The sequence below is a fragment of the Neodiprion lecontei genome, chromosome 5, assembly GCF_021901455.1.
Source record: "Neodiprion lecontei isolate iyNeoLeco1 chromosome 5, iyNeoLeco1.1, whole genome shotgun sequence".
NCBI classification, from domain to species: Eukaryota; Metazoa; Arthropoda; class Insecta; order Hymenoptera; family Diprionidae; genus Neodiprion; species Neodiprion lecontei.
The window spans coordinates 20,879,670-20,907,363 of record NC_060264.1 but is presented as its reverse complement, the minus strand read 5'-3'; the positions used below and the strand labels follow the sequence as shown (position 1 = coordinate 20,907,363).

Sequence of the window (27,694 nt, the reverse complement as noted above, 5' to 3'; positions counted from 1 at the left end):
CTGCGTTTTACCCTGAAGCTCAAGCTGATGATTATCACGATTTAAAAGGGTCAGTTATTCACCGTTGACGATAGATTGGTAGAATATTACGTAACCATTCGCATGCCTGCTATGTGGGACGTTTTCTTGACTTTCTTTCTCCACATCGGGTAATCGGCGATAAACAACTTTCGTTATAGTTAATTAGATCGGGGCTAGATCAAGGAGTGACTCACCCTTCTCGGACTCGTCAGGTTCGTCACTGGCACACTCGGGTGTGCTTCGAAGCTCCTCTTCGCTGCTGCTGAAGCTCCTTTGCGGTTGAACACCGGGTTGAACACCAGAGGTGGGTCCCTGCCCGCCGGGGTGAGATCCGGAGACCTGGTGCTGAGGCATGTGATGCTGGGGATGCTGGGGATGTTGGGGATGCTGTTGGATTACCCGCGAAGGCTCGACCGCCTGGGGATGACCGTAGATCATGACCAGGTCAGAGTTTTGCTCCTTGAGGGCGATCAGCGAAGAAGAGTATTACAATATGTCTGGATTCGGTGACCACTTAACTCGCGATTCGCGTTCAAGCCAGATATTCTCACCTGGTAAATTTGTCTCTGTTTCTGATACGTCTGGGCTTGCTGTCTCATCAGACCGTCAAGCTCGCCTCTGTAGAGGCTCGGATCGTCTTCGGGGAATGCAGCCGGATGCCGAGGCGTCTGCTGCATCCCGTAGGAGCCCACAACCACGTGGGGGGTCGGTAACGACCTGGCGTGTGGGGATACCGACATCTCGACACCACTGTCACTCGTTGACATACGGCGACCAGGCACCTGAGCCAAAAAAAAACGGAAAAAAAGAAAAAACAGTCGCGTTATGAAACTCTCGTAATTTTCAAAAAGCTTGATAGGCTGCGTAAGAGTAACATAAGTATCGAAACTTTGGGTGTATCGTCAAAATCAAGAAGATGGATGGACGGAAGATTTGTTACATGCGAAACACTAGAAACTGGGAATCGTGGGTTAATAACTTGGATCAATGCTTGGAAACTTATCCACTGGATGAAAAATTGAAGTCACAGAATGGAAATTTGAAGTGATCAACTAAAAACTTACTGGAATAGAACAATGGAGGTATCAGACTAAGAACTTTGGGTGATGGACAAACAACTTAGATTAACAGAAAGAGACTTGGCATAACTTACTAAAGATATGAAGAAACAAGATCACAAAGAATTAAAGCAACAGATTAAATCAATATTTTGAGAAATAGGAAAAAGACTTGAATTGACAGACTGAAATTTTGACAAAAAGAAGCTATAGACTTAAAACAAAACACTAAAAGCTTTAAGCGATGGACTAGAAACTTAAAGTAATTAAATAAAGACTTGAACAGACCGAAAATTTGGAATAATTGACTAAATATTTAAGAAATGAAACGGTAACATTTGAAAATTATATAAAAACTTGAAGGTACTAATTGAAAACTTGGAAATCACGATGAAAAACTTGAAATAACAGACTATTTTTTGTTTTCATTACGGGCTTGACTTGATAATTATGAGCTACAGCAGAACTCTTACCTGTTCCTGTTGAGAGTACTGCCTTCGTAGAAGACTTCCGCTCCGCTGTAGCAAAGGTAAGTTCTCCTTCTCAGCAGCACTATGTGCCTTCTCAAGTTTCGGTCTTTTATCTTGCGTTTGTTCGACGTGACTGGTTAGTCCAACACCCTGCATATCCTCTTGCATTCGTCTGAGCATCGCGGTGTCCGCTGCGCCTAATCCAGACTTCGTCATCCATTGCCCGGTCTTCGACAACAGTTCCTGCTTTTTCCGGCACAGTATGCAGACCCATATCACCTATGAAATGAAGATTCTTTTAGTATCTTTTAGGTCAGAGTCTCGGTGGCCGGGAGTTCGTGTTCCCGGTATTGACAAGTGACAGATCCATTCGATATAAGCCGTTAATGGCGGCTACTCACTCATTTTAAGCTTTGTTAAGAGTAAGACAGAGCCGAAAAGTTCCACGTATTAACGAAAGTTCGAGTCTTCTAGCGCTTGTCAAACATTTTATGTAAATCTGACAGAGTGAACAAGTTTCGATTTTTTCATTCAGTGCAGTTTCATATTTTTAATATATTTTTCATTATGTCTGTGGATGAGATTTTTTTATGTTAGTTACAAAATTCGCGGACGAGTTTGTTGACAGATATTTCGTACCACTCACTGCAAACTTCGAGACTCACTTCTGGAATTTTTAACCTCGGATGCAGGACAATGAGCGGAAAACCTCGGAAGTGGTGAAGGATAGTTTTATGCGGGGTCAAAACAGTAAACGAAAGCACTTCGCCTCTTAATCGGTATCCAGGAATCACATTTTGGCTTGAGGTCGGACAGTAGGACACTCGGAGAATCGGGCCGCGTGGAATCAATTCCGGGAGAAGACTACACCAGGAGCCGAGTTAGGTGGGCAGGAAACGTTCGCCGAGGCCGCTGGTGCAGAGCCTACCGCGGCAAAACGAAGCCGAACGAGAAGCTGGCACGACCTGAAGGGTACTTGTACATACACTTGGAGTTGCCTGGCTAGCAATATGTCAAGTGTACAGGCCCCTCGCGCCCCCTTCACCCTATCCTTTACCCTGCGCCAACCGAGACCGGAGGAATTATTCAATTCCTGGTTGCACCTGGTGCAGCATTTTTCCCTTCCCATTGCTGGTTCAGTCGGTTGGTTCCATTTGTCGCACTGTGAAACGCTTCGGGTTTCTCACCAGTTACCACGATATTAATCTAAAGCGATGTGGGGTTGATCTTTAAAGTCGATTTGTTATTGAGAGTAGTTTCTTTTTCTATGCCGTTAATACTATGCATCGGATTCATACAGCAAAATAGAAGCCTGATCGTTATCGGCGGTCACCGATTGCGCCAAGTTCATTAAACAGAAACCTGAACGCGCGCGAGCCGATGCACTATCTTTTACCGCGATGACAAGCCTTTGGCCTACCCGGCGAAAATATTATCACACATTACTCCCCTCTCATGACGAAATTCGACATTCGACAAGTTTCATACATTTATAGATTTTTAGAGCTTTCATGTCAGTTCGATCAACAATTTTCGTCGACATTAAGACTAGATATATGACATACGAATGTCATATTAGGCTAAAAATAGCTCCGAGCACGGCTTCGAGAAGCTTACGTAGATAGCACAAGAGAGCGCGTCACAATCGCTCGCGCTCGGTAAGCGCTCGATCGATAATAACGTATACGATTAAATATCGTAAATAATCCGTCAGCTGCGTGACATATGATGCGAATGAGCGAATGAAAAGAAAATCAAAGCCAGTGGTGAAAAGTTCGCAAATGTAAGAAATAAATCGGTGAACATCATTTGCATCGATTTTTTTACCTATAACGATGTTGCAGCGTAAAAATTGGACCGAGTATGGCTTCAGTTTCTTGAACAATGATGCTTTTACTGTCAGGGTTATGAGAGCATAGTTGTTGAAATATTCGAGATAATGAATAAAGATGCATTTGAACGTGTTCTGAAACGAACGTGTGAAAAATTTATAAGGTATATTTCACACGAAAGAAGATTTGTCAGTCAGATACTCACCAAAAAATTATTCTCCTAATGAGTCTGACCGCATGGCGATTATTTTGAGCTTGATATGAGAAAATTTGTATGACGCAGAACAGCATGCTTCGTGGGATGCATTTTCATTCCATCAGTTAGGTAAGATTAGAGAGTACCAAAATATGAATTATTATTAGTTCTCATACGAACGACTCGACGAAGACTATGCTGACACACGTACGTAATAGAATAAAGGCTGCAGGGCTTTCTGCGGTAGCACAAATTTTTTTCCAAGCCATTTAAACAGTACTTTTTATCACATCGATGATGCGATCCGATTTGCTCGTAACGGAACGGGACCGACCAGCCGTGCACTTTTAGTGTAACGCAGTAATATTATCGTAAGAAATCTTTGGTTTCATACAAGTGAAATTTATGTCGGAATTAACTATATCATTTTGCGCCTAACCGTCTTATAATACTGTGTTACACTAAAAGTGTGCAGCCGGTCGGACCCGGTCCGTTCGGAGCGGATCGGATTGCCTCGGATTGGATCGGATCGGAGCGGATCGGATTGCATCGGATCGGATCGGATCGGATCGGGTCGGATCGGATCAGATCCGCAACAATGAGCGTTGGCCTTAACCCATTGATGAGAGTGCTGCTTGGAAGATAGTGTTTAATATAGACGAGAGATCATACAATCGTATTTAACGTTCCGATCAGCTTTCAGATATACATGTACCTCGAATATCATCCTCAAATCTGTCCACAGGTTTATTCATACAACATTAGGGTACATCAAAATAGTTTTATAATATCGCTTTAGAAACATGTGAAATTTTTACATATTCTGAATTTGAAGTCGAGTCTTTGGGCAAAAGTATAGTGATACCAATTTAAAAGCAAAGTTTCACGCGTGTTGAGTTTCATATGATTAAATGTTGGTCTCTTCGAAGTAAAAGTTAACAAGATGCACCAGATAATTTTTACATGGTTACTTTTGATGTTGTGTAGCTTTTAACGATCGCGTCTTGTACTATGTGAGGTTTACTAAATTTTGTATTCCATAGTGCCTGATTCAGAAATGAGATTTACTTGGAGTTTTGATCAATAAATTTTAATAAAAAACCGAATTCGGTGTTGTATCGAGATTCCATGATAAATATTTGAAGAATTACGGAAACTTGGGTAGTTTGAAACTCTGCAAATAAGCTCGATCGATCGAAACTTCAAGTATATGAAGCGAGATACGTTGCACTGAGTGCTCAGTGTATCGGACATAGTCAGGTGGATAAAGTCGAACTAGTAAAGTATATATTCCCAGTTGTAATTGATCTTCCGGGACTCAAGGCACATAAAGCTTCGAAGAAGCGAAGTCAGCAATATGAATCTTAGCGCAAACTTATAAATTTCAAGAAGAGAATCGTTTTCATACAATATAAATAATATAACTGGTCATAGTGATACCGTCATTTTTTGCACACTGATTCAACTCGTGTAATAGAAGGAAGAAAAGTGATCTTCATGTGTTTCATAGTCATAGGTTCAGAACTGAATAAAAATATACAAATTAGTCATAATTATTAGACTCCATTAAATTGGTTTGATGAACAGCGGAGCTCTCGATGAGGCTAGTACAGAGCCAGTAGTCTTGCAAAGCCCAAGTTTACGTTCACGTAATCGGGTAAAATCGGTTTGACAATCTATAGCACATTCGTTAGTGCAAATCCAGAAAACAAAAATTAAATTAGTAAGCAGTACCTGGCGGGCCTTTTGCAGAAATACCTTGAGAAATAAATCAAATTCTATCATATTCGTTTCATGCATGTATCATGCCTTGAAAGAGGCCCACTAAGTTTCACGTATTCATTCAATTTTTTTCTTCTGGATTTTCATAAACGTATGAGTTATTTTTATTAATTACCATTTGTAGTTGGATAAGTTTGGTGGCAGCAGTGTGATTCCAGCGAGATGTGGTAGCTAAAGGTGAAGTTTCAATTATGCTTTTATTGTTGATGAACAGACATGTACTTGGTAGTAGCATATGATTTGAATCTTTTTTGATAAAGGATGAGAACACATTTTTAATGTACTTGGCATCTGTAACCGGGCATCTAGGGATACTTCGCCGGAGACTTACTCCACTAGATCACCCAGTCGCCTTAACGGCTTATCGTTAATTCTTCTCACCACCTTGTATCAGAATTCTTTGTTTTTGTGTGCTTTTTCTTATCACCAAAATGTTTGAATTTAATTCCTCCGATGGCTTTAATCGTGAAGCATGTTTCCAAAATAAATAAAATGGTATAAGTGAAATCATTTTTAAAACCCTGAGGTGACCAAATGAGCTCGTGCATGAAAAAGTCGGTATCGCCAAGATATGTTTCAAGTGTTAGTTACGCTCTGTTAACACAGAATACCGAGATCAATATCGTTAAAGCGGTGAGGACGTAGAACTGGCACAGAATGTCTTTTACGTGTTCCATTTGTTCGGTGCGGAAGGAAATCTGAGTATCTGAAGATCCGTTGTACCTTGTCGACAACACGACACGTTTTAACCGAAATGCATTTCTTCAGGAATGAAGTTATGCTTCGTAACGCGTTAGTACGACAATAAGGAATCTGTGTTGAAAGCACAGGGGGTAATAATTCATTGAAGCATGATTTACCTCTTTGTTCATATGTTCCGTGTTTCCGGATTCGGAAAGAGAGAATGCTCAGCGATTCGAATCACGGAGTGTGGAAGGTTAGATGCGATAGTTTGGGTGAAAATTGGGGTGGAAGGGGATGAGCGGGAACCCCGAATCCCGAGACCCGAAACCGAAAACTCTTGAACACTTCGACGAAACGAAAGCAACAAGTAAACAGCATAGGAGCCAGAGACCAGAGTGCATGGTCTGAAATTCGGGGACTGAGGTAAATGACGGTAGAGTACCTCGACTAACAAACAAGTACCCGAGGTGTACCTCACCGGTTTTCTTAATATGTCAGAAAACGTTACGCACATTTTTTTAAAGTGCTAACTCGGCCGTTTAAAGGATGAAAGTATACCCTTTCTTAAAAGGGATATAACGTAATAGCGTTTGTTGAAAGTGAACAATGATCAGTTGGTTTTACTAAACTCTACGTCATTATCGAGAAATCTTAAAAAATTGATTTTCAGTAGTAAATTATAAGGTGGTTTTTAATTCTTAAACGGCCTACTCGTACGTAAAATAAAATACCTACATATCTCATGATTTCTCATGTCCGCCAACGTATCACAGAATGAAAAAAATCGGCGAGGTACACTTCGGGTATTTTTCATTCGAGTCTATTACCGGAATAAAAAACTACTGGCAGTTGATTTTTTCGCGAAGGTTTCATAAAAGGTGCTCGAAAGGAGTTTCCGTGATGGGTGGAGCAGGTTTGCACTTAACCACCGCATCACGGAGCGTGTGCATGCATCGCCGTGCGACGACAGTCTTCTGATAATTTAAATTATGCGAGACTCCCCATACACTACCGGGGCAATAACAAGTGCCTGCCGTGCCTCTTGCGCGACGTCGATAATGCTGGGAGAAAATGAAAAATAGGAGAGGTAAGAGGAGCATTCAAGGCTGCACAACTCAACATCGAGCAAGCGGCGGAGTAGGCGTGTAATAAGGTTCGACGTCATTAGACTCCCGTCACTCTCAGACAACAACCACTATAGTTCTCCTCCCTTCACGAATGTGGCCTCACCTCGGATCCCGGAGAGGCGTCATCGGCACAATTCGAAAACGGCGAAGCATATTTATTCACGAATAGATAGTACCTTCTCGCACGAAGGCAATCTCCTATCCCAAGACGAGATAAAAAGAGCAGAAAAAAGGTGGGACGGTAATAACCGGTAACGCAGAGTCGATTTCGATTTTAATATTCGGAATATATTTTTGAATACTGATTGCTTGTAAGGGAGTTCCGTGCCTGGTGATCAGGAGTAAATGTTATGACGATAGTTAAAAATGCGTATATTTGCGCAAGGCAAGGTGGTGCGTGATGAAAAATGAAAAAGAAGGAAAAATAAAATGAACTAAAAGGAATAACCGCTGTTATTTCGAAGTAGCGAAACTGTTTACCCAGCGTTCTATTTAAATGGTGATAACAATTCCACGTGTAATTAACTCTTGACTCTAATTGCGCCGAAGAACATAGCGAGCCGTGTACCCGCATGCGAGCTGACTAACCAGCAAACCCGTGCCGAGCTTTCGAGACCACGAGGTCGGATGACCCAAAGAACGAAAACGAGGCTGACGTGGAGAGGGTGAAGAGAGAGAGGGACAGAGAGAGAGAAGGAGAGAGGGCGGGCAGCGAGGAAGGCAGAAAGGGCTGCCCGCCAAACTGAAATGACGCTCTTGTAATTAACTTGTATTTTATTAGCCGTCATTCGGCACTGACGAAAAGGTAAAAGGGGGGGAAAACCAACCAGTAAGTAGTGCAGCACATCGGCGAATGCTGATTGTGCTGTCACGGTTAAACAAATGAAAGACTGCACAACCATTTAAGGGGTTACCCCAAGGTGAATAGCAGTGTTAAGCGTTTCTCTAATCAATTATATTCTAATTACAAATTACAAATATAATTGCGTAATTTTAATTTGTAATTAAAAGAATCAAAAATACTAATTACAGTTGTAATTTGTAATTAGAAAAATTTCAATTACAAATTACGAATATAAGTAGTATCGATTTTTCTCCTAATCACAAATCTGAAATGTAATTATGATGATTTTTTTCTTAATTACAAATTACAAATGTAATTAGAATAGATTTTTCTTCCGATTACAAATTACAAATTCCATTAAAATCAGTTTTTTTTTCTTTTGTATTTACAAACTACAAACTACAAATGTAATTAGAATCAGTTTTTCTTTCAATTACGAAAAGCAAATGTTATGAGAATCGAATTCCCCTGCAATTAAATTTACCGCATGTATTTAATATCATTTTTTAAACTAATTACAATCATACTTCAGGAATTTATGGCTCATTCTAAGGAAATATAAGTAACATCGAGAATGTACGGGTTATTACATGAAAATATCAATGAGTTCTGCTATTCATGAAACTTTCTAACAATATATAACTAACTTCGAGTACACATGGGTCGCGTTCCGAAGGAGCATGACTGATTTCATGCACATATGGACTCTAACGAAATATCAATCATTTACATTAATTATGGGTCATTCAATGTAAAAATAGATTCAAGGACTCGAAATTTATTGAGCTTAGAGCTTTTCGCAAAAGCTGAGTTTACATAATTTAAGATATCAGGCTTCAATTTTCTGCAAATTACATTACAGGGTGACTGGCATTGTGAAATTTTTTACAAAACAAGAAAGAGCTTACGCGAAAGTTAGTGCAAGTCTGAAACAAGCTGCAAGTTGAAACTTGCAAATTGCCCCCTCTGCAAAAAAAATCACAACCAATTACTCATTACATTGTAAATTCGTAATAATTACTTTAATTACTTTATACTTTGAGCATTTGTAATAAAAAGCGATTTAATTATTTACTACTTTGAGCAATTATAATTGAAATCCATTCAATTACGAATTACTTTGAGCATTTGGTATTACAGTTGTGTAATTTAATTACATTCCCACAATATTTTTAAAACAATATTTAGTAAAATCAATTATTTTTCATTCTCAGCATCAAAGTCGGCTTAAAAGTCAGTCACTTTTCATTGGGATGACCCAAAAGTTATCGGAATTATTAATATATACAGGGAATGACCCGTATATACTTGAAATTATACCTGAAGTAATTGATATTTACGTTGAATGACACATATATACTAGAAGTCACTCATATATCCCCGGAATGACCCTTATATACCTGAAGTATGATTGTAATTATTTCTAAAAATGGTATCAATAACATTCGGAAAATATATTTACAGGGACATTCGATCCTTGTTACTTATTTTTGCGACGCAAGTAAAAAAAAGATTCCAAGTACATTTGTAGTTTGTAATTAGAACAAAAACCGACTTAAATTACTTTTTTAATTTGTAATTAGAAGAAAGACCGACTGTAATTACATTTGTAGTTTGTAATTAGAAAAAAATCATTCTAATTACATTTGTAATTTGTGAGAAGTCGATATTAATTAGATTTGTAATTTATAATTAGAATAAAAAGCTATGTTAATAGCATTTGTAATTTATAATTAAAAGCAAAATCGATACTCATTACATTCCTAGGTCGTAAATGAAATTTTTATAGTTTCAAATTGCAATTATAATTAGTAAGTTTTTCTTTCGTAATTACAAATTGAAAGTCGAATTAGTACATTATTTTCTCTTAATTACAAATTACCAATGTAATTAATAATTTCGATGTAATTAATTACACAAAGTAATTAGTGGTGCCCAATACTGGTGAAGAGCGGCGAAATAGGTTGATTTTCAAACATGACTTGACGTCAAAAAATTATTAACCCTCAAACCGTACACAGGTGCGAATTGGTGCCAGATAAAATTTCAACCCGCTGAAATTCCTCTTATTCAATTCAATTTTATTATAACTGGATAAATATTTTGCAAATTTCTACCGCAAAAAAGTCTATTTTGAGAATGATTAATATGTTACAATTTGTGAATAAAATCACCAAATCCTAATTGGGACCTGTGTACGACTTGAGGGTGCTGGAACCAAGTGCACAGTTTGAGGGTTAATATTGCATTAGTGGTTTTTCTGAAATTCATTTCTCAAAATTAACCTGTTTCGACGCTGGTGACAGTAGGGTAACCCTTCAACTTGGAACCAGGATCATGAAGAAAACGCTCCTAAAGAATGAAACTCGAACTCGCACTGCTACTCCATGAGCATAAGCAGAATAAAGGATCTCTTCTGGTGGTCCAGAGGCGGCTCAACGATCGCGAAACATTTTGTCTGGGGTACCTCGCGACGCCGTAAACTGATCGATATACCTGCACGCCCACGTAACCAAGACCGTGCTCATGATTTTCTACTGCAGGGTGGAAGAGAAAAATCGTACCGAGAACCGTGTATCGAATGTACATTGTCCGCATATTGTACAAAAGGCAGTACGGGATGGGGTGGAGAATCAGAGGAGTGAATCTCTGAGGTACAACACTACCACGACGGGATCAAAAAGGTGACTCAGAAATTATCCATCCACCCTATTCACCCCACGTCGTAACACGAACCTCCCATATACACACATGTCTGTTATTTAGTACTGAAACTGGCTGTCAGTGTTTTCCGAATCGAGGTGATTTCTGATCGTTTTCCTGCATGGTCTCCGATACTTCAAGGATTTTACACACTTCTCAATGACTAGATGCCTGATTTAAGAGGCCGCGAAAAAAAATCCAATCACGGTAACCGAACCCTTTGGTAGTCAGTATTTATTATTCCTTCGACCGGAACTCACAGACACCCTGTACTCTCTTTCCATCCCCCTCACTTTCCGTCCCTCGCCCTGCCGCAGTCTACACTTAGATCAATATGTTGCGTCACGTCCCTCCATCCCCTCTGCCCTCCAGCAACTCTCTCTCTTCCTCTCCTTCTCTTTCTTCTTCCCTCCCGCTTCCCGCTGTCCTCCGCGTACCGCACCATCGCCGTGACGTCACACAGGGACGCACCCATTCATGTGCTCCCACGCAAACCTGAGCCGAGTCCGGTGTATAAAATCCACGTAACGTTCCCGGCCAACACGCGGTCCATGGCTTTAGACGGGCCTCTGACGACTACCGAGAACCAAACAACCACTGACCGTTTACATTTCGTACGGAAGTGATCAGGTTTTTCGATTTCAAGGTCCAGGAATTCTCCGCATGAAACCTACATTTTCTGTATTGTACTCATTGGCAAATTTACGAATAAAGGACCGAAGATGATATTTGAGTAAATAATCTATGATAAGCATGAGTGGTGGGACTTTTAGTCGAAGGATTATGGCTCCGGCGTCCTAAAACCCGATAGACCATAATAATGCTGATAGCAAAAAATTACAAAATATGATGGATAATCTGTCGCCAATCCGTTCTTATGGTACCGTTAGTACTACCTGCAGCGAGTCACGACTATGACTCGCAAACTGGTGCCACCAGCGTAACTTTTTTCACTATCCCGACGAGAAAGTTTCAGTTGAGACTCAACTCAGCTCAGCTCAGCTCAGCTCAGCTCAGCTCAGCTCAGCTCAGCTCCCTAGTGTGTCCTAACTCCTTCCTGATCCTGCAGGATACGGAGGTAAAATTTCACCCGGACTTCCCTAGTCACATAGGAGCAAGATATCTTGCTTCGATGAGACAGCTTCCAAAGGAAGTTCAGACTGAGGGTCTTTTCACTACTTGCTGCACCGTCTTTTCACTATTGCACAGTAGCATTTCTCCGAACTTGTTACAGCTTCGCGTAATTACACCCCCGGCTGACTTGTAGGACACCGAATGTAGATCCATTCACTCTTGGTTCTCCGTGATGGACCACAAGCGTATTCAACCGCACACCGACGCAAAGCATACACTTCAAGAGTCCAGTGAATGATCAGTGATTTCGTCGACTTTGATAAAGATAAGGTGCGTGTCTTCGTTCTCCGGACTTATTTTCAAATGAGCGAAAAATGCCGATCAATTGAAAAAGCTTACCGAACTACCGGACATATCATTGGCAACTAACTCGCCGTGTTGAAAGCGTTTGTCTACACGTTTGTGACATTCTGATTTAAGAAATAGCAGCTGAGTATAGAAGAACATTGGCAATCGAGGTCGGTAACCCGTGGTCTTGCTGTGTTTTGTGGTTCGAGACGGCGATTGCAGATGTAACACAAGATGTCAAACGCAGCGCACTTATACCGAGGGGGAAAAACTGGTTGAAATTTTATCTGGCGATTGCGATATACGTTCTAGACAGAATGCTGGCAGTGGTACGGAGCGAGGAAAAGGAGCGCAGCAGCTATTCTTCGGCGGAAGTCGAGGTCCAGAAGAGTCGATCACAGGCGAACGGAAATAACCTCGGCCCTCACCGCAAATTTAATTCCCCGAAGCGAGCACCTGCAGTATTCTTTTCCCCTTCCAACTCTCTAATACGACAGTTTAAAAACGCTGTGGCCACGGGTGGTCTGGTCTCAGATCTAGTATTCTCCACACCTTGATCGCCAGCACGTAGCCCAAACCCTGATTGGTCAAGACGCGATCCCGTTTCAGTCGATGCATCGTGTGGCTGCTAATCTGACTGGTATATAATGTTCTTTCGAAGTTATAACATACCTTTGTCGAACGAAGTGTAACTTTTCCACCGCATCTCGCGCAGCACCGGATGTTACAGTAATTGCAGATGTGGCCAACACCGTCGGCGAACTTAGTCTTGAGACAGATGTGGCAGGTGGCATCAAGCTCCACCCCTGCCTTTTTGTGCTGCTCTGACCGCGCCCGAATCGTTTCCTCCAATACCTGAACTTCGTCTTGTTTTCGCCTGGAATCATATTAGTATACAATAATTCACAATCCGTAATACGATGCTTTCGCGTATCGGTTCAATTTTTAAATTCACCTTCGAACGAATGATAGAATGATCACGAACCTATGCTAGTGGTCGATGATTTATACATGATATTGCCCTAGGCCTCGGACGTCATAGGGCAAAGGTAATCTAGGAACGTTTGCCTGCGGATATGAAAGCGGGAAAAATGAGGATATCAATAAAGTGGGGAAAAAAAACTGCTCTTTCTTGCTATACACATGACCATAGAAGGTTTCCACGATATGCTACCTCGTGACCTGATGAGTGACTCAGCACCCTCGATTACGCAACCAAGTCGTGCGATTCACAGGCTGGCAAGTTGAAGAGAAGCATTGCATAATGTTGAGTGAATTTTCAGTAGATAGAGACAGGGGTTTCTCTGACCCTTTTTTTATTTTTAAGTATGATTGAAATGTGAGGAAATACTGGTTGACGGTACGAAATTGGAGTCCAAATGACACGGCGAAGTTATCTATGTTTAAACTCACAGGAGCGTCGTCACTTCGGTATCTGGTTTTCGGGTATAGGTCGATATCAATCTACAGTATATAATGTATACCCATGGACAGTCTTCGGGAGATAAAGGATTTCTATTTTCGCGCTGCTGGCTTAAGGATCAGGGTCGAGCGGAGCAAAGCCCAGGGCCTGCGGCGAAGAGGAGAGGGAGAGGAGAGAGGAGAGGTAAAAGCATGGACTCTGGGCTGCGGTGGCGGTGGGACGGACCAACATTTACATGATAGAAATGTGACGGGTACAGAGGAAGCGGAGAAGACAGAGAGCGAAAAGAGGGCTCTCAGCACAATAGAAAACTCCGCAGTCCGATTATCTATACCTACACCCGAAAGTGAACGAGACAGAAAATTGGACCTTACTATTCGCGTGGCTGTTTGTCACGATTACAATCTTACCGACTATGGATTTCTGCCTGTCAGATTCTTTCCTTATGCTGCATACAGCGACTTTCGGTATATACTTAGACAGTGTATGACAAAGAAACCCCAAAGAAAGCTATACTCAACAAGATATACCCGATAAAATCGATTGGAACTCAGTCAGCTCGGCTGCAACCGTTGCAACAAAAATAGGTTAGGACAGCCTATCTTCAACACATTCTTCGTTGCATTACCATGGATGGATACCCATCCCCCCAATATCTTTATGCAATACTTCACCAGTCCCAAATAATACTCTAGCCGACGCTCAATCGAACAACGATAATCGACCAAGTACTCCAAATGTGGACTCTATATTTATCACATAGTTTCTCGAACTAATGACACTAACAGCAAAATTGTTACGTATTGGGATCCTCAGTGTGTGCGTGGTTAGAGCAATATGGCGGAATTTGTAACAACTGATCGTTTTAGGCAAATTTAATAAATACTAAGCCTCAGAAGATATCGTGCAGGTTGTTGGATTTTATTTTCGTGACTTTGAGTCAATTTGGAGTATAACGTACGGTAGAAAAAAACCTTTTCCTTAATTGAATGTGACCCTGCAGTCAGTGTAATTGGTATATTTAGTGCGATCAGATGCTTCTGATAAATTTAAGGATTCCAATACAAATATATATTTAAAATAGACCCAGAAGCTAAGAATAGATCCGACTTCATTTAGCTTGACAAAACACCCTCGACGATACTGTAGCATCCCCTGAAAAGTGGTCTGAAAACTTCGATCCGTCGAGCAACAGCCATGTCTTGCGAAATTACTAATTCTCAAAAGACTGTGTCGTGCGACAAGCGGCCTATAGTTTCACAGACACTTTTTCATCACAAGAAATTCAGCCTAAATCTTTAGATTTCAAAGAAAGCAAAATAATCATCCGTCAACATTGCGTCAAGTCCATCCATCAGTTTTCACAACGTTCTCTTTCCAGCGGCAAAAACAATCGTGTAAGAACGTCTTTCAGACGAACAACAGGAAATGTCACCAAATACATTATTTTACATTATCAAAAAGGATCGGGCAACGATAAAAAAAACCTATATAAAAAACTGTCTTACTATAGCAATAGTCTGAAGAATTTCGTGTAGTGAACAGAAAGTTTTGGGCACTGCAGGCAAGTGTTAAAATTACAACGAAAAAGAAAAACACGTTCTCAACTGTGTAACATTGTCCATAAAACATTCCAAAGCTATAGCATCTTGTTGCCTAGGTATAATTCATACTACGGGAACGTGAAATGCAATTTGCTTTTAAAGTAACGGTGGAGAAATTAGCTGAAGCATCCCTTATGCAGTTATGACCTCGATCCGAGTTACATTGTTCATCTTTCGCAACGCACCACCACCCAGAGCATCGTCTCTGGTGCACCTAACGGGTATTGCCACTGGCTTGCAGAGTATGTGGATGTATGCGTTTCCACGCATTGAGTGGAAAGGGGTGGCATTAGCGGGTGTAGGAGTGTGGTGGACGGAGTTGGAGCCAAACTGGTTCGCTCCATGCATTTATAGTCGAGGGCGAAGACGGGCTGCTGAGGAGCGCCCCGCCTGCATGTGTAAAGTAGAGAAGTTTCCCAGGGGTTGTTGGCACCTTGTCAACTGGTTAAGTTACGCTTACAACCAACTGAAAGCTGAAAAATACTCCGAACGTATTCCCAGGTCGCACTGAAGCATCGATTTTCACTGCTGTCGTAAATTAGGTATATCAATGGATCAGAACTTTGCTATATACCCTCTGCATGATGCAGTCTTATGCAATGACATCGATGCTTCTAGAGTGAGTTCCATGTGTCAGATCATGCATGAGAGCTCTAGGTATAACTATATAAAAGTCCTTTTAATGACCTTTTACGACTTAGTATCGTTACTCGATTGGTAATTAATCCTCCTCTGAATTACGGAAATAATTAATCAAGGTGTTGATCAGGGGGGCTTAAGAAAGAAGAATTGGAAAAAAAAGTGTGAAAATCAAAAACGTCAGGGTGAAAGGAGGAATAGCAAATCGAACGAACCTGACCAATGCATATATATGTATATCCAATCTACTTTGTCAGTATTCAAAAAAAGGGGAGAATTGTGAAGGGGACGAGAAAGTTTTCAAGCCGGATCATTACCGATTACGAAGTGCAGTGCACGCGAATCAACGAATAACTTCAAGATGACGAGCGGTAACGAAAACTACAGGGAAGTAGCGCATTATATGCAAGTGATCAAACTCCTAACGCTGGAAAAGCAGCCCACGCTACCTACTGCAACCTCCCTTTCTCCTCCTCCGCTTCTACCGCCAACGCTTTTCCGCGATCGATAACTAAAACTGCAGAGGCGACTATGAGCATAGCGAAATCGAGGCTAAAGGGTAGTGCAATTCCTTTCTTTACTCAGTGCTCTTCTGATTCCTTCTTCGTTTTTATATTTTATTGCGCAACTACTCGCCCCTTTGGTCTGGGGTTTCTTGTTGGCGTTGAGCACCTAGATGAAGAATAATCCAAGCCTAGAACACTCTTGGCGTTTGATATACATACGACAGACAGTCACCTGTATCAACTATATCCATTGGAAAACGAGTGCTGTGAAAAGAACATGCGAGAATGATGACAACTGGGAATGCGAGAAGCTTTCAGACGCGAGGTTGGAAATGTGAAATGTATGACCTGTGGGCCAGGTACCTACGGACAACGATGACCTTCGGCAGTACCGTCTTCGCCTCAGGATTCTACGGGTTAGGTGCTGCGGTCGTTGCGAAGCCGAAGAGATTTTATTCCCGTGGAAAACCCTTCCAGTGCCCGCGTGCAGAGAGTAACGGCCGATAAAATGTGCGAAAGGTATGTGTAAGGGTGTCAAAAACCTGATATATGCATGAACCTTAAACTTTTACGTCCTTTTGCGAAATGGGCTCTGCGGTATAGACGGATGCCAGTCTAATGGATCTATCGTCATTTTTCTCCCCCACGTTTATAAACATAACCCGTTATATACAGTGACATGTAGAGATGGATGAGCACTACCCTGCAGATTCGTATTACAAGCTTCCTCGATCAGCCGTTGAAAACTTTGCTTTTATTCCGAGGTCTGAAAAGATGTCTCTAAGAGTCATTCCGAACGCAGGGTGGGTTTGCCCCATCTCTTGCCCCAGTAGTATTGCCTTCAGTTGCAAAAATTTAAAAAGACTCTGTGGGAAATCTATCTACAGAGTCAATACATAATCTTTCCTGACGGTGACTTTCAGCCACGTGACTTATGCAAGATTTCGAATAATACAGATTCTGATATCGACCCGCAGTCAAATATGGAAAGTAGACACATCGTGTCCGCAGTTGCAGCCTGTAGGCAGACTTACCTCAGAATGCTATTAGGGCGTATACGCCTCTCTCTCTCTCTCTCTCTCTCTCTCTCTCTCTCTCTCTCTCTCTCTCTCTCTGTCTCTCTCTCTCTCTATCTCTTTTCCATAGTGAGAACTCAAAGGTTTCTTAAATTATTCTACTTTCAGTCCCACAGTGACGATTCAAAGAGCTAAGACTTGAAGGGAGGTCTATCAGAAGTCCTTGTTGTAGATGCGTGCTGATGGAGTGTTGGAAAAGTATCTTTCACTTCACATGGCATGCCTTGCATTTGTGATAAGGATATATCACCCCGCCAGTTGCCCATCTAAACTGATTTATCTCGGAGCTATATTGTTTTACTTTCTATCTGCGTACAATCGCCCAGCAGTCGCCACCTCAGAAATGGTCGTAACCGGCATTCTTCGACTTCTGACACCTTAAAGAAATCCGTCAACATTTTTTGTACAGATACAATTGGGGCGAAAAACACAGTGAATAATTGAAATGAAGCTTCAACTCCAATTTAAGTTGGATTTCCATGTTTGGAATAAACTAATACACTATTCGCTTGATTTTTTTTTTGTTCTAACAGTATGTTTTTTTACTTTACTCCACCAGTCTAATCATATATCCGTTCTCCTACATAATTTTTAGGCTCTCCTTACACTTCGTTACAAACATCAGCAAGTATCTCCAAAACGTGAATTGATTATCAATCGGCACGAGGTTCAAATTTTCCAAGTGAACGGACTCAGATTTTGATACTTCAGGACGTGTTTTAATCTTAACTACCGCCATTCGTTGGATATGCTTTAATATTGTTGTAAATAAACGTGAATAAATTGTTAGGATGACTTGTCCCACTTTTGAAATATCAATTTCTTTCATTACATTGTGTTTTGTGCACCTTTAGAGAATGTTGCAAAAATGCTTTAGTACTTTCGTCAAATTTTATCCAATGTAATTATAATTCCGACAACATCGCTGAATTCAAGTATCTATCGCCTATTTACGCATTAATCAACTGAAGTACACGTAATAATCATACACCGTTCAAGGAATCAAAATATAATTACACTATGAAAATATTTTATAGGGTAAAAAGTTCTCGGATCATGGTGATCTATGATGAATTTAGGCTGCACGTTGCTGGTATGATGAAAAAATGATATTCATTATCGTTGCGCGATACGTCTCTCTTGAGTTGCATTTGTATTGCCAACCATACATACATAGATGATACACAGTGTTATTTAGATACTCAGTCAAGTTTTCGTAGCGAAGATAACATTCCCCTGAATCCATTCATAATAGCCCATAACTTTCACCTTCCGTCAATGTATTTACGTGTCAGGCATTCATAGATAAAATCAATGCAATCAACTGCGAGCGATTGGGTTAGAAATTTGAAAAATCAACATTGCAATAGATGAACAGTTCAGAAAAATATACCGTAATACCTCCAGGGAATATTGTTCGTTGGATATTAAAAACCAGGCGCATTGCAAACATCGTTATGTCAAGTATAATTCCAACATTTTCTTTCAAGTTTGGTGATAAATAGCTCTAAATAAACACACCCATAGCATTTGAAGAAAAGTAATGAAATCTATTGACCACCCTTTGAAATATACCGGAAGCCATGTTAATAATCTGTTGCTTGTGGCAGGACGTAAGTTAGATCTGGATCGATTGGATTAGGTTAGATTGTTAAGTCACGTGACCAAAAAATTTGGTAAAAGTCATAGAATGGATAACTATTGATAAGTTGTCACATTCTGGGAGTATATGGTTGAAATGAATCTGAACGAATGAAACTTTCACAACAAGGATGAACGGTTTTCTGACTTTGTCATGTTTTGCTATTGGTACTTCGACATGCACCATTCTTGATAGTGCATCCTGCGATGTGTTGCAATGTTATGAACATTGAACGAAGTGTTTGGACGATTGACGGTGGGTGATGACATCTGGTGAATACTAACCTCATAATCTCGTTTTCCCGTTCTTCCTCCTGTTTTTGGCGCATCATGACGCTCTCGATGATGCGCCTTTCTTCTGGAGTTAGGTGCGACATGTCTGGGAGGTCCGCCATCACGGCCCGACTGATCCCGGGGGCGCAACCCTGTCCTCCACTTTTGTTTCCGTCTTAATAATTGATAAAGGTATAAAAAAATGCCGGCACGTTAGGGGCAACAGCTGGAGCTGTGGAACAAACCGCGGTCCGTAATGCCGGGATAGTGGGCGCCTGTTCTCCAGGAGGCTGATCGAGACACATGGGGCGTTGACTACAACTACGGGGCGACTCGTCGGCGGAGTCATCCGCCACCGAGGAGCCAAACACGGCGAACAAGGCGTGAAAATGAGACAAGAAAAACCTCGGAAGACGACGAAAAAAAGCCGAGGAACGCCTCGATTATGATCGTTAATAGACAAATCACTATGAACTCATTAAGTCCACTGTTACAAATCCTCCACCAATAATTTGCACCCGTTACAATAAAGGGCGTCGATCTCTTCAAACAAACTCTTCTATGTAATAAACTGCACCGATTCAGTACTATCGTCACTGCAGCACTAAATATACAATAATTATTACTATTAATATTATTGTTGTTATTACTATTATTATTATTATAATTGTTATTATTATTATCGTTACAATATCCGGAAGCACGCTGCAGTAGCTTGCAGAGGTTAAAAAATTCTACAACTGGCGGTCCAACAACTACACTGATCGTCGTCTCTGAAAGTGAATCGTCGATTTTGCGAATGTCCTTTGATTTGAGGTATCTTGCACTTGCGTCATTCGCATCGTTCGTATAACAAATCATGATCGCAGAATGTGAGGCGGTTTTACCATCATTTAACCGCGGCTTGAATAGGTGTATTATCAAGGCTAGATTAAACCTCCAGCCATGCACTCTCTCTCTCTGCCTCTCTCTTCATCTTCCTGCCTCGTCTTTCTTGTCACTATTTATACCGTCGTAACGCGCTCCACACGTCACACTTGTATTGCTGCTGTCGTTGCTGCACCACTGCACTGACTAGGGGTGACGGGGGGTTGAGGTGGGATGGGGGGGAGGGGGATACAAATAAATCCTCCTTAACGGGTAAACGTAGTCAGGATCAATAGTCGGCAACGCGTTCTGAATGAATCCACGCCATGCACACAACCATCGTTATATAGCTGGCGGTAATTCTCTCTATATCTCTCTCCCTCTCTAATCGTGAAATAGGATTCACCTACAACCCTATAATTCACTTCCAGCGTATGACGGTTTTCACTTCTCAAACTGCAGATCACCTTGGCATGCACCTCTAAAGTTCTACGGTTTTTCTTCGTTTTACTACTTCAGCTTTCAGGTGACGATCCTTCGCCGGTCAAGGATCCAGGATTCTTCAACAGAGGACGAGATTCCACCAGCAGCACCAGGAGCATTGATTCCAAACGGGCAAACGGGTCAGGTCACAAGTCCACGATATGTGGAGCACCGCGAGTAGTAGGTATCTATGTACAGTTTCGAACGAAAAACAGGTCGTACGCACTTTCCTCGTGCATCGGTATAAATCCCGTCAAAATATAAGAAAAAAAGTAAGAAATAGATAGAGGAGAAAGAGAGACAGAGGGAGGGAATAAGAAAACCGTAGAGATAATTCGGCTCAAAAACGGAACAGTAACAGTTGGCGGCTTCGTCGTTATGATGCAGCACTATTTTTTTATTTTTTTTTTTAGTGTACTTATGGTTATCCTCTAGCTGTATTAAGTTGTCTTCAGACTGAAAAAATTATTGTTTCAGGATTATTTCAACAGGACGAACGTTCAATGCCACACACACGCTCACGGATCAGTACTCAAAGTCACCCAGTGAGTGCCGAAAGATTCGATTGACTAATAAAAAAATTTCCGCGCACTACGGTCTACCAACATCAGCAAACAACCCCACATCCAGGGTCCGCGGTTTCGGACCACAGTCCCGACAATTCGATCTCCACTTGTCTGGGTATTGAGGGGAGTCAATTCCGTCGAGGAGGGTCGCACCAGTCTCTGTTCACCGCTAGCGTCACTTTTGGACTAATATCGGGCCCGCTGCTCACCCAACACGACATATTATCACCACGGTCTGCGCGTCCCACAGTCTGTCACCAGATAACACTCTTGCAGTAAGTATCCGAGGTTCAACTCCTCACCCGATCTTCATCTGCCTACCGCCAACCGACCGCTGTTTCCAACCGTGAAAATAAGCTCGAACAACACCGGGCAGCGGAACGAAGACTCAGCGCGATCCACACCCATAACCCCGTGAACGGCTATGCCTGGTTTTTCTTCAGTCCCGATCCGCTTTCGCAGTTCCGTTATCAGCTCTCCACTGGGTGGATATCACTGGTCTGTTTACCCGGCTGTTCAGCCTGGCTCTCTTCCGTGCACAATAACGTGTGATAACCGACGCGCGTTACGTTCGGTGGATTTTCTCGAAGCTGGGCCGACCGCGCGACCATCGACACGGCGTGGCCTCAACCCGGACCACCATTCTCCGGTGACGATTTGCGCGAACACTATTGCCGAGGGAGCTTTATTCGCGTTGACGTTGGCGCAGGTGGCGCCACCTGGGCCGCGGAAGCGGGGGCGGAAAGCTTCTTCTCCGCGCCGCCGCCCCCCGAGCATGTATCTCGGCTGGCTTCAAGCCGCTCCGGCTCTTCAGGGGCTGCAATGCCCGTGCCCGTCGGAGGCCGATCTCTTCTGCGTAGGCGGCGGGCACCCGGACGCCAAATCACTCGTTCATGCGGTCTGAATAAATAATCGGATGCGGAGCGAACCTCGGGCCAATCCTCGGACCGGGACGCTGCTTACGTCACCCGACGCCCCGTATTGATCAACGCCAACGCCAATGGCGCTCGACATCGCGACGACTCCACTACCACCGAATCAACCCCCAAAGAATTCTACCACGTCGATGCTCCCGCGACGCCGGAGAACCGCCAATTTTGACTCGACGCGTTCTCCGGAAGCCGCCGCACGGCCATGCACACTTCATGCCTCCCAAAGACCGGTGTTATCATGGCATTAATTAATAAAACAGGACTTTAAAACGGGTTTTACATAATTATTGGCGGTGTGCAAATCGTCGTCGAATCGAATTATTCGAATTAATACATACAAATCACTATTAGATTTATCTCAAGTTATATTTATGTCGGATCGAATTCTTCTATTCCATTGACCACAATAAAGCCAAAATAATCCCCAAAATACGTCCAAGTGTACCTAAAAATGAATAACTTTTCAATCGTTTTGCAGATGACAATAAGCTCAGTTCTTCGGAGTTCTTTCAAAAACAGTTCGTATTACATTGTCAGCTGTAAGATAGTTTGCCTTGAAATGGTTTTTGATGTAAACTGTCAAGTCTAGAAGATGATCGAGTTGAAACAAAGCTCGAAGAGCGCCGAACGGTGGCCATGTTGGTTTCACACTATAAATGTTTGAATCCGTCTGTCTGAAAATGTCTGATCAATAACCGTTATTCCACAAAGATTTTTTACGTAAAATGTTCGTGTAATTGCGCAATAATCTTTGTGTATGAGCGAATTTTTGGAAAAAGTTGATTAGCGTTGATTCGCCTTGATTACAACTATAGGTGTAGTTGAATAGTAACCTGCAGTATCGTTTAAACTTGTGGGTCAATTACTTCAGAAATACTGGAAAAACTGTAATTGCAATTGATGTGGTTATTTGCTGTTTCCTCTTTTTCAATTCAACCGATCAGTTGCAGAGATCATCTGCCGCGGTACTTGTTGCGCAACATTCAGAGAGGTTAAAAATGAAGGTATAAACTACTCGCATCTCAGGAATCAGGGCTCAATCCTCGAAATCAGCGTGAAACTTTCTGTGTGACCTTGTTTTTCCATCGCGAATTCGTAAACGAATTGCTGATCCGTATTTATTGAAACAGCTTACCTTTGGATCAACTTCTTTTACTCTCGAGCGTTCTTTTTTTTTTATTTTTGGTGTTTGTTGTTACGAATGACAAATTTCCCAGCGTTTTCCTGTCAGTAAACATTCACCTGTGAAATAATCGTGGAAATCAAAGTCAATGCGCTGATTTAAAGTAATTTCCAATCATTTGAAGTATACGGGATTCATTGGAAATCGTCGATCCGTGAGTATAACTTATATTGCGAAATTGCATTGAATATAGAGAGACTACGCCGAAGCAAATTCAAGTCTCTTTGGAGGCGATTCGGATTCATTGGAGAAGCCGCTTTTCGCAAATGAGAAACCGAATCAAGGCATTCGGCTTTTCCGTGCTTTCCTCCATACTTGTGGAATCCTAAACGCCTTGGACAATTGATTCATCCGAGATGTATTTTTCTGCATCTTCATCTCCGTTTTTGCCCGTTTTTATTTTATGGATTTTTGTGGTAGGGGAGAGGCGTGCGGGATGGGCCCTAGCAGGGAAAATGGGTCCATTATACAAACAAATGACATTTTAACAAATGTCGATAAAGTTTGAAATCTATTTTTGGACCATAGGCAAAAAAAAAATTGCTTTGTCGAAATTGGTCTAACGTTATTCCGCCCTTAAGATGCTCATTTTGCCCGCCTATCCCATAAGCTATGACTTACAGCCGGGAAGCATGAGGCTGGATGGTTGAAAACTTCGTCCTTTTCTTCTTCTGCTTCTTCTTCTTTTATTTCACTTCCTATTCGTCTTTTCCATTTTCTTCTGTTGTTTATTTTTCTGTCTTCGAAATTCTTTGAATTTTCCGGGATTCCTGGACTAACAACTCAATTTTCCATGCATTTTTAGAACTTGGGATATGCTGTAAAAGAAAATTATTCCAAAAATAAAAAAGTTACTGCTTCCTTTACGAAGATATTCCAGAATTGAAATTCAATATTTCCCTTCACTATTCGTTAGATTTGAGTACGATTTTTAAGTACATTGAAGAAATTCTATGTTTCAAAAATCCAAAAACGTAATCTATCAATTTTATGCGCTACTTAAAAATGCACAGAAATCAAGAATGCCCAACTTCTCTGAAGCATCGATGATTTACAAATGGGAGATCCATTGCAATAATTGTTTTAACATGAGAGATACATTTCACAATGCAAAGATATTTAACAAATATTTCGGTAAAACATGATTTCTTCGGTCAGAATGTCTGGTGTGAATTAACGTCAGACAATTATAGATTGGCATTATATTTTTTACGGTATTCGTCAACAGGTTCGAAATATAGACGCAAAATCAGAATGGCTGCTGTTAGACACACTGGGAATTTTATTTCAGCTCTATACTAACGTTTGGAGCTCGTTGGATATCAGATATTATTTCAAGACACAGAAAATTACAACATCGGATACTGAAGTATAATTTCACGTTCAGCCAATTTCTAGTAACCGAGAATTTAGCCTGCAAAAATCACTTGTACGTAAAAACGTGTGAGAAAGGAGTAGATATCAAACTGTAATAATAGTAAAATATGAACGACCGGATAAAGTCACGTTATCAATGGTATAAAATAATGTGCCTGAAATAAGAAAGAAGACTAAAACCGCGTGACGTATAATAGTAGGAAGGAACGGAGACTGCAGAGAGAAACCGATCAGAGAAACACGCTGTGAGGATTTCGGTGGGAATGGAGCATGCGAGGTTGCAAGACTGAGGTAGAAGTAGCGTGAGTTATCGTTATTATACGTACTTCTGCATCTCACGTGTCACAAATTGCAACTTTTCCTAGCCGGTAGAAGGGGGTAAAAGGAGGTACGGGAGGGTGGCTACCGGGGGGCATTGATTATGCGCTGTAGGAAATGGCGCCGACAGCAGTGTCGGCAGCATCTCTGGCACCGGTCCAACGCTCATCAATCAGATCTGTCCGCAACGCGGCGTAAGAAATGAGCGGAGACCGCAGACGACCGACCGACCGGCTCGAGGCGAGAGAACGAAGGTGCGGGATGACAAAAAGGAGGAAAGGGGGCAGAACAAGAGTGGCAAAGAACCGAATTCGGGGGGCGGGAATATCCGGGGGTGAAATTTTTAATAGAGTATTGACGAGGACACCTTATACACCGCATAATGTTACACTGCACCCAAAAAGGAAAGATACGAAAATTAGTCTTTTTCACTCTACCAAATATGGCAGAAGAAGTCTTTTGTGAGTGCAAATAAACTTGGTGTTCATTGGATAATTCTATAAATCTTTCTACTGGTTACAACCGTTGAGTTAACGGAGGTTGGAAAAGTTGAAGAATCTTGAGAATTCGTATCTCCAGTCTCGACAGCCAATTATTCAATTCGATTAGGATTTGTTTCGATATTTCTTCCTATTAATTGAATTAATAAAAAACAAGTAAGTAAAACTCGATCTACAAATGAATATCTCCGACATAACTGAATAATTGGTTGTTGAGATGTAAATTCGCAAATTTAATCCACTTTTTCAGCCGTTTACTCTTTCTTGCGATACCTTTACACGTGTACAGTAACGTACTCATTCATGCCTTCCCCTTCCGACTAACTTGTTTTCGGTCCGAAACAAAATGAGAATTCAATTCTATACGAATTATGTGACAATGATTCCCAATATTTTACATCGGCTGCAACAGCAGTCATTGTCACATAATTCGTACAAAATCGAACTCGCATTTTTTTCGGACCGAAAACAAGGTAGTCGGAAGGGGAAATTAATGATGAACATTACTGTGCAACTGATTTGTTGCGCGCCGAATTCTCAATCATCAGATCTTAGTTAAATGTGAAGTTACACTTCAGCTGCTCTTGCCGTCATAATCTTTGGCGTGAAATAATATTCGATGTCGAGCAAACTCCGTATGTAAGTGCTGAGCTGAAATAAGATTGCAAGTATTTCAACCGCGGCCATTTTCACGTTTTTCGCGATGATGTAAATCCAAAATATTTGGCCGTTATTTCATGGCAAACATTTTTACCGAAGGTATAATTTTTTGTCTTCAAACATCTAATAAACACTTTTTTGTGCCCAAAAAGTCAACCCTCGAAAATCACTCGTACGTGTGTGCAAGTATTGTAAGTCACAAAATAACGGCAATCGCATTTTCACGATCGTCGAATAAACCTCACTGGGGTTATATGTAATGGATTCCTTGGTATGAGCAACATGGCGCCGAAGGTTTGTAACAGCTGATTCTTTCAGGTGATTCTAACGAATATCAGGCATTATGCAAGATGTCGGACTTTTATTTTACGACATTAAATCAATGTAAGGTAAAATATGGGGTGAAAAATCGGTTTCATAATTAAATACGATGCAGTTAGAATGGTTAGTGAATATACATATAATTCACTGCCATCAGAGATCGAATTGCGAATTTAAAGATCTCAATACCGATTCAACTTACGAAAGAAACAAACTGACGCAGTGGGGAAAAATTATGAAACTGAAACACGTCTTCTAACTACACGCGTATCGTTGGTCTGGATCAGTCTATTTTGAAACTGTTTCTTGATTTGAAAAGTTTTTGAAACAACGTGAAGTCATCAATATCAGGTACAATGATTTTTGTATCTATTTTGTTTCCTTCTACATTGCTTTCACAAAATTGAGAAAAAAAAACATCACGATTTCATACACAGTGTGATCAAGAAATCAATCTGACATTGTGGTATAAAATAACAATCATAACCATAATTATAACGTCAATGAGTAGATCAGGAGCAACGGAATGAAAAAAATTCATAAATCTTTATGCGATACCTATTTTTAACGGTAGAAATAATTCTACTAATAAATAAGCGAACAATAGGTGGTACAGAAAAATGCTATTGTTAATTAGTAGATATAGATATTATTCATATAATTCGTATAATGGCAGATAGTATGAACAGTCAGGTATATATGTATATACATAATATAGTCTTAAAAATTACTATGACACAACTCGAAATTACACCTAATATCATACAGTATAGTATGTATACTATATACATAAATTGGATCAGATATTTACAATAGTTGATTCGTTGCTTCCCGTGATCTCGCTTCTTTCTTTTCATTCTTTCAACTTTTTTTCAACCCTTTCATTTTTAACACACAATTTTTCACACAATTACGTTTTTTCTTTTCATTTTCAACGTAACTTTGTTATTTCATGTCAAAAATTCTGCGATTAAAGAAACCAAAAACATCCTGGAAATGAAACAAAATAATGAAAAGAACAAGAATACCCTAAATCAGGTGTTAGAATGACTTGTTTAATTTTTTTCATTTTCTGCTATCGCGAAAATTAAGCACAAAAAAAAAATGCATGAAAGGGCTGCCTCAAGTTATGCACATATAAATTTTTATTAAAAAAAAAAAAAAAAAAAAAAAAAAAAAAAAAAAA

At 40.9% G+C, this 27,694-nt stretch overlaps 1 protein-coding gene across 14 annotated transcripts in view; it reads right to left on the bottom strand.

The window, feature by feature from the left end:
- LOC107220576 (regulating synaptic membrane exocytosis protein 2) overlaps positions 1-22,058 on the bottom strand; it is a 74,352-nt gene extending 52,294 nt beyond the window's left edge. For 10 of the 14 annotated variants that reach the window (XR_006904768.1, XM_046742228.1, XM_046742222.1 and 7 more), the window contains exons 1-5: positions 19,314-22,058; positions 12,812-13,016; positions 1,553-1,828; positions 573-803; positions 216-480 (exon numbers count right to left, since the gene is read on the bottom strand). Coding sequence is in view for 13 of the 14 variants with exons in the window: in XM_046742228.1 (XP_046598184.1) it covers positions 216-480; positions 573-803; positions 1,553-1,828; positions 12,812-13,016; positions 19,314-19,423 (1,087 nt within the window). In the remaining variant the exon portion in view is untranslated. Of the gene's footprint in view, positions 1-215; positions 481-572; positions 804-1,552; positions 1,829-1,950; positions 2,039-12,811; positions 13,017-19,313 lie in introns of those variants that run through there. The other 4 variants (XM_046742226.1, XM_046742231.1, XM_046742232.1 and 1 more) reach the window with 4 other exon arrangements.
- Positions 22,059-27,694: the final 5,636 nt, after the last annotated feature.